General features: G+C 32.9%; 1 protein-coding gene across 1 annotated transcript; it reads right to left on the bottom strand.

Annotated features, from left to right (window-relative positions):
* Positions 1–2,008: 2,008 nt before the first annotated feature.
* Positions 2,009–8,364, bottom strand: LOC11410925 (nicotinate phosphoribosyltransferase 2). The gene is made up of 15 exons (XM_003611667.3): positions 8,107–8,364; positions 7,768–7,915; positions 6,730–6,849; positions 6,489–6,623; positions 6,337–6,398; positions 5,543–5,618; positions 5,024–5,125; positions 4,356–4,472; positions 3,917–3,975; positions 3,529–3,703; positions 3,190–3,324; positions 3,000–3,098; positions 2,431–2,539; positions 2,168–2,280; positions 2,009–2,090 (listed from the first exon to the last, which is right to left on the bottom strand). The coding sequence occupies exons 1-15, from the start codon at positions 8,247–8,249 to the stop codon at positions 2,013–2,015; spliced, it is 1,671 nt and encodes a 556-aa protein (XP_003611715.1). The 5' UTR covers positions 8,250–8,364; the 3' UTR covers positions 2,009–2,012.
* Positions 8,365–8,663: the final 299 nt, after the last annotated feature.

Here is an 8,663-nt window from a genome sequence, read left to right as displayed (position 1 = left end):
AAATATTTTTTTTTTTTTTTAAGGAATCTTCAATATAAACTTTTGAAAATTAACACGTTTTTCCTTACTTACCGAAGATCAACAAGTTAGTAACAAAGATTTTATCAATCAATTAACTAGGCGTGTACAAAATCTGATCCATCATGTGAACCCGTTTTTGTCCCTCAAACTTAAAGGACCCATCTGTTACAAACCTCAAACTTTAAGGACCCTTGTGTAATTTACCCAAATAAATTTGTACAACCTTAAGGAACACCAATTAGATGATTTTTTTTTTTTTCCACAATATATCCAAACCAAACCGTAGACAGCCTTAATGAACACAAATTTTCTAATAGAGACAACATCTCTTTGTGCTGGCAGGTCTGCACACAAGAGTTGTGTTGTCTTCTCTCAATTGCAGTGTGTTGATGATCAAAACTACATTTCTCTTCATATAGGACCTTCTCTACTATATCATGAAGTTCTATGAAATAATTTTCAGTGGTTGCTTAATATGAGGGGAGATAGTACTCCAACAACTTGGAGTTGGGTTTTGAAGCTTCTAGTTTCAGAAAATGTCACACACTTTGTTTGGCTTGCTCTGCACTACTCAATGCCTACTCTATTCTTCCTCCTACATAGAGAGGTATTTCTAACTCTTATGTTTACAAAAAGAGATGTGTTATTTATATATCTGATTCGTCGACATTGTATAAAATACAAGTAGAATGAATATGTGCACAAATTTAAAAAGGATAAAAAATTAATAAAAAAAAAACTGTATTCATATACGATGTCAGTTGTCGACAATTGTGCAGACAAAAACAAAACATTTTTATTTCGAAAAGATGCACAACTCGTGAAAAAAAATTCCATCCACATTTTCAGGGACTGTGTCTTTGCCAAAGAGCTATGGTTTTTATTCTAGAAAATTGGGAAGTATGTCTGGTTTATTTTATAAAATGGAGGCCGTTATGTCAAATTACAAATGAATATGGTGGTCAAAATAAAAAATATTGGCAACATCCTACAATAAAAAGTCAACACAACCCAGATAAGGATGAAAAAGCAAATGAGTATCCGCAGGTAAAATGAGCGTGCAACCCAAAAGTTAATTTGCGATCTGAATTGTCTGATTATAAATGTGAGTAAGTTGAACATGCCACTTGTTCATCATCAGACTCCTATTGTTCTAGTTATTTTGTTGGTAGAATCATATTGATGCACTAGCAAAAAAATCCATTGCACATGGTAGGAGTAAGCACATAGAGATGAGGTGTAATTACTTGATAGAGCAAGTAAGCAAATAAACGCTAAGACTAGAGCATTGTGAAGATCAAGTGGCAGATTTGTTGACCAAAGGAGTTGCAATCGAAGTGTTTAAGAAACTGAGATATTTTTAATGGGAATCGAATCATTGACTAACATGAATTAAGGTGGTATGTTGAGAAATGAGCAATTCAAGTTAGTTAGAGTCGATGACTTGACGTGCAAGTAACCATAGTTAGTTTCAAAGTTCAATTTTTAGTTAGTTAGTTAGTTACAACCCTTTTGGTTGAGATCCAATTGTGTGTGGATTTGTGCAAGTGTATAAATACCTAGTGATGATCAATAATAATTATATACCTCATTCAAGTGAAATACTCTCTCTATTCTCTTCTTTCAATCCCATCATCTATCTCTTTCTTTCAAAATCTTAACACACCGTGTGTGTATGCGCACAATCAAGAATTGTGTTGTTCTAACAGACACAGCATTATCTTGTAAGCATTATTCTGTAACATATGAGTTAAACCGTTGGCATCTCCTACATCTACTGTGACAAGTTAGTTCTATAATCAATATTACATGTAATCTAATAAAAAAGTTGCAAAAAGCAGGCCATTTCCTTAAGAGCCAAGATAATTTATCGCGCATGATTCTTGACAGAATAATGATTACTCCAATGTGTATATACTCCGACTGTACGAAATTCTATTGTAATTCTTTTAGCCCAAATCACAAAGAGCAATGCCATTTCAATTCACTAGTTACTGCAGCTCCCCAACAGGTGCCTCGTTGAGCCACAGGTGATGAATGAAGTCATACAATTTTGCACTGACACTAACCTGGACAAAGTTTGAAGTAAAAATATCAAAAAAAATTGTTTAAAATTAAAATTACAGAATAATTTAAAGCTACAGACCTTGTATGGAGTTGGATTAAGTCTCCTCATGTGGTCACATCGCATTTGTTCAAGTTGCTTGATGCATCTCTCTCTTATGTCTTTCAAAGGTGGTAAGGTTTCACTCTTTTTACCTTCAATAAATAAAAACCATGTTATAAAAGGAAAAACAATTTTTTTACTGTCAGCTACACTTACTGAGTATATCAGAATTACTGATAAATGCATGTAAAGTTACAATAAGCTTCTGTTTATCTTTATGTCAATTAAGTCCTAGTTTTTACCTGAACTCCCATCACAATAACATTTTAGAAGCTCCTCAACATGCTGTGGCACTACATATGCTCTTTTAGATTCTTGAAAGGGATGGCGACACAATATTCTTTGTCCTACCTACAGTAGTAAAGCAAAGTCAAATATGTGCAACATTTATAAGGATTTGATTTCCGAAAAATTCATTTTACATTAATTGATTGAAAGAGTAATGATTAAATTTAAAATTAAAAAAAAAATAGTGGTAGTTAATCGATATAATTGTCTCTTATCCTTTTAAAGTCACTCTCAGTTTAGAGATTAATCCCGTGATTAAATTATGCGGACGTGACTGGTAATCTTAACTAGCCAGCATAATGGCAAATTGACGTGGATTAAGCATGTGTGTGGTGGTGCGTCACATGGGACACGGACTTGATTTTGGAGATGCTACTACATAGTAGCTTTCACGTTGTATGCAAAAAAAAGATTTAGAAGTGACAATGCAGACGTGAGTTTAGAAGCACCAACGCATAATCAAACGAGTTCAAAATTTATTAATCCATTTGAAGAGGGTCACACAAACCAAGTCAAAAACTACCTTTGGAGGGGGTTCATTTTCTCTGGTCATTATGTCAACCAAGGGGTAAGTTTCTTTCCCATACAATCTATAAATTCGCTTCTTACAAGGAATAGAGACCTGCAAAACAGAAGAAAAAAAGGACAGAAAGATTATTGATTTATAATTAAATGCGAATAGACGATTCCATTTGTGTTAGATGTGTTCAAACCTTTGAGACATCTTCGGAAAGTTTGATACGCGGATGATTGTCTATCTCAACCAGCTTGAAAACAACACCTAAAGCTGCTTGAGCATAACATGTAACTAGATAGGTTCCAATTCCATAGGCATCAACCTCATGACCCTACAGGGAAAAATCCAATCCAATACAAAAAAAGAAGGATATTATGAGAAACTAAATGTAACTATTATTCTTACATTTAAAATTAGTATATGCTTGAATTGAACAAGCAATTAAAATTAGTATAATGAATAACCAAAAAATAGTTTTTTATAATTTTGATATAAGAAAAAAAGCTAAAAGTTTCAGCTTCCAAATTTTTTTTACCTGTTTATTTAAAGCATCTAATGTTTCCTCATTAAGGTCATTACTAGCTGTGATACTCATCTTCCCGAAACCAGGCAATCCAAATTCCTCCTCAATGCAACGAAAGAACTTCCTCGACTCACAAGACAAATATGCAAGGTCACCAGAGTCCAGTCTAATACCAACTGCTTTGTATCTGCATAGGTAAAGGCTTCTCAGTATAAGAAACATTTGCTTAAAAAAACAGGCATGCCACAGAAAGACTGCTAAGGATACGCGAAAAAAGTAGACTCTTAGGAACATGGAAGCAGCTCATAGAAGCAAAATGAGAAAGCGAAAGAGTTCAAATAGCTACGTAAACCATATACTCAAAGTTATATTGGTAAACATGAAAAACATTTCGACATACCCTAGATCACTGAGAGCTAATGCAACTGCACAGAAGTTAGGAATTCCACTTCTCATGACCTGTCAAGAGACGCAAATGTAATTAAATGCAGAAACAGATAAACTTTTTTCTTGGTCTTTACCCTCCGGTTAAGAATTAAGAAATATTGAAAGAATCTTGCAATGAATTCTTCAATTAATTGCTTCTCGTATAAGTTGCAATTAACTTCTGCATCTCAATTTTTTTTTAAATGTCATTTCATTTAATTTCTCCATGAATGTAGGACTTTCTATAAGTGAAGAACCATTAATTTATTTTAATTGATAAGCTCCCATAAGCTAGAAGCTAATCTAAACTGAGCCTAAGCCACAACCATCGGACATTGCAGGTTACAGTCTAGCAAAGATTATGTGTTTATTGTAAGAAATATAAAGTAACTAATATAATATTAAATACTTACATCATAAGTGTCTACAAGGGCAAGAAAGTTATTAGGAAATGCCAATGCATATGATATGAATGCTGTCAGCTCACTTTGATTGGTCTCAGAAAAAATGCCGCATAGCGAATTTGACCACTGCATAGTGGAAACACAACACAGATCATACATATATGCAATAAGAATGGTCACATATGGAAGAAATTGGGGAGTGTAACAAGCTATGTAATAGGCCTACAAGGGACAAACAATACAGTGATGCGTAAACCATAACATAATTCGATGTAGAAATCTAAGTACACAACAATCTAAGTTACTAATAAGTAAAAACCTCATATGGTCCTAAATTTCTTTAAAACACCTTAATAGCCCTAAAATTACCAATTCCAAAATAACAATAAATTCTCATAACCCTAATAATCCTTGTATGTTGTATTCATATTTTATATCCTGCTATTCATATTCCATGTTCCATCAGATGGTAATAGTTTACAACTTTGACATAAATTGAAGTTTCCATCTTTCATGATAAGACAATCCTAATAGGTATACCATCATCAACTCGATAGAACATCATTGTTGTTACGTGGTTATAGAAGTAAGTGCTATCAGGATTACGTCAAACAAAATCCGTAGTCCCCCAAAAAATTCAGCTAAGTACCACGAGAATATATCATTATGGATGCTACCTTAATTTTGTTCAGCCAATTTTGAACCAAAACAACAAAATCTTTACATGTACTTGAACCATCTTTTTTAAGCAGTGATTTGTCTGAAATGTCACCAAGGCTCTGCAGGACATACAAAAGTAAGCAAAGGAAATGACTCAGATCATAATATCATAATAAAGCATAACATGATCAATCAGATAAGAATATGAATCAACAAATTCTTGACTGGTTTTTTATTATTATAAAAGGAGGGGATATACTCTATCTTCCCACTAAATAGCATGCCTCATCACTTTCTTCCATTATAAAAATTCGAACTCTCCTTTGAAAAACATAGTTATTGGAAATAGTTAATTACATTTTTTGTTGTCCCTTTTGGCATTTTGAATGGAATGGATAGATCAAACCGAAATTTTTCCCTTTAGACGATAAATGGTTATGTATTATAAATGAAATATTGAGCACAACTCGTTGAAATTATCTTCATAAATATTCCCTAAATATATCAAAAATTCGATGAAATGGTTGAAAACTCACCATATATGAGCTAACGAAGGCATGTGAATGAGTGCCACGAAGGGGGATCCCGAATAACCTTCCTGCTGCAACATTGCTAGAAAGTGCCACATGAAAAAACAAGTTATTATACACAAGCAACAAGAAGCAATTAAAGTTTACTAAAGCAAAACAAAATGTTGAAGGATGTCATGATAATTTGATGATTATGGCACAATAAATATGCTGATATTTTAATCAAGAGTTGGCAATCAATGTTTGAACCTTACTCTTTATCCCGGCAAGTCTGCCTCTTCTCTAATTACTCTCTCAAAATCAGATTTCCGTCATTTCTTGCAACAGGATGCATTAATATGTATGGCTGAATACGGTATGTGGTAACAGATACTAATTGCTTCCAATGAATTTATTTATATCCTACCATACTCCAAGCTATGTGATCCAGGATTTACTAGAACTTTTTGAACAAAACCCAAAAGAATCTAGATTTTTGGAAGCAATTTAACCTAACTTAATTACGAAGTACAAACTAATAGGGCCTAGTTTACATGCCATCATACCAAAATCATGCCCTGCCATCTTAAATTGAAAGTAACTAAATATTCTCTAATCTTTGCAAGGTATTAAAAAATCTAGTTAGAATTATTTTAAATTGAAACCAAAACTAACACAGCAGAATATCGGCACTGTAAAAAGCATAGTCCATAAAAAATCTCAAGCCAGATTACTTCTAGATATACACATAATATTATCAAAATGTCCTTCGTATTACAGTGACAAACAAACCGGAATTGAAGTTGTTTAACAGATAATACCTTGTTCCATCAAATCCTCCAATATAACAGTACTTTGACGCGCTTACTCCACCATCAGGCCCCTGCATTGAAATAACATTCTTTTGATGAATATTGAGAAACAGAAGTCTTCCGTAACTAACTCATCATTTTTTTAAGTAAGAGTTAGTAACCTGAGCCCTTCGTAGTCCAAACTCGAGTAAAGTTTTAGATTTTCCAGCAACAAAACGGTGCCTTGCAGCATTGGTAGCAACTAACGATGCATAATTAATTAGATTGACAAAAGGTGTTTCCAGCAATTGAACAACCTGAAAAATAGAAACATCGATTCAACGTAAGATGTGGAGAGAAATAAGACTAAAAGTAACAAGTGTATGAACTAATTGAGAGTATTTAATGGTAGCAAGTACTCACAGCCACTGGACCTTCAATTCTCATCAGGGGAACCTTAGGAAAAACAACAGTCCCTTCGGGAATAGCATACACCTCAACATCGGAACAGTCAATTCCTCTAAGATAGTCAAAGAAACCATCCTATGATTTAAATTTAATCCATAATTAGCAAATTCAAATTATACTTTTGAAGGGATAATCTATTATAAAAATGCCAGCAGCATCAAACTTCGCCAAAATCACAGTTAACAATATCACCATCCGTAGTTTGGCCCTTAGCTATTTGTAAGAAACATAATAAAATTTACCAACAACCGAGTTCCTTGATTTCTTGTTGTATACATCAGTTTCATTTAAATTTCTCTTCTGGTTCCGAAGATAAAGCAGACACTAGTGTTAACAGAAGCGGTGTCACCGACAACTTAAAACACAAAAACGTAAAAGAAACAAATAGTGTTGAAAGCTGGAGTACAAAAACTACAAAAGCAGCTTCAACATTCAAGGTAGCTAACAAGCTTATCTAGTAGTTGTTGTATAGGGTTGTGGAAAACAAAATGGAATTTAGATGAGTAGGGCTTATCTTAGCCAAGTTGCACATTTCATACAATTATGTTGGACTGACGTACTATTTGTTAACATAAACAATTGTGAGAGTGGTTGAAAGAGCTCTTGAAAACAGCTCATAACATGTCTACAAATAGTTTTCAGCTTATTTCCATAAGCTCTCCAAAACAGCTTATGAATACAGCTTATAGCTTACATGAAAATACTTGAATTTTTATCTTTTATTATAGAATAGCATATACATAATCATAATCACTTGATTAAGTTATTAATCCAAAAATTGCCTATATCTATCTTATACTTTTGTTTCAATCCCCTATGTAACAACTAAAATCTTACTATACACGGTCTTTACAATTACATTAATTACATCTTGTTATTGAAATTTTTTCTATAGACTTTAATTCAATTCTTTGCAGAGTTTAAATCACCCTTCCCAACACATAATGAAACCACAAAACAACATGTAATTAAGATAATGGTTTAGTTAGCTACCTCACATGAACCAGGCAAATTATCCTTAAGAAAATGAATCTCCTCCTCAGATATCTTGTAATTAGAAATGAACCTCACACATTCTTCTAAACCAGCAAAGATTGTATACTCCCCTCCAAATGGATTCTTACGAAAATACAAATCAAACCTGAAAAATAAAAACATTATCATTATTATAAATCAAATATCATCTCCTTGTATTATTATAAACCAAAACCACGTATGAAAATTCATATCATAAATTAAAACATTATTAGAATTCAATGATAATAATAATAATATTTAAATCATGTAATATAATAATTTGGATGAAAATGATGAATGATGATGATGACTTACACAGCACGTTCTTGATGTTTGTTGGCTTTCCAGTATGCATAAGCCATTGTGAATTGATAGTGATCTGTGAGTAAAGGTGTGACCATTGGATTTGTGGGTCCAGGTATTACCCTAGAGGGTTTGATGGAACCATTTGAATCCATTGTTACGTTGGTCTTCTTCTTCTTCAAAGCAAAGAAGAAGATGAAAAAGGAATTGTTTCAGTGTGAAGAAAGCGTGAGCTCACGCGCGTATAAACAAAAAAAGGTGACAGAAGACGTTAGGGTTTCTTTTGTAAAAATGTTTGGATTGTGCAATGATTTATGTTGGTACTTTTGTTTGTTTGTAGTAGTAATATTCTCAGTCTTTTGTAACACGAAAGGGTTTGTTTAGGATAGAAACTTAAATGCATCTACTCATCGCAATGGTTAAATTAAGATCAGATGATTTATATTTTGTTTAAGTTTTTTTTTATTTTAAAATAAATTAAAAATGATTAAAATTTGGATCGTTTGATCTTTACCTAACTATTGCGAATGTGTTCAATGTGATAAATTTGTGAGTGCAAATATTTACCT

This window comes from Medicago truncatula, chromosome 5, assembly GCF_003473485.1.
Source record: "Medicago truncatula cultivar Jemalong A17 chromosome 5, MtrunA17r5.0-ANR, whole genome shotgun sequence".
Taxonomy (NCBI): Eukaryota; Viridiplantae; Streptophyta; class Magnoliopsida; order Fabales; family Fabaceae; genus Medicago; species Medicago truncatula.
This window is presented reverse-complemented; position numbering and strand designations above follow the sequence as displayed.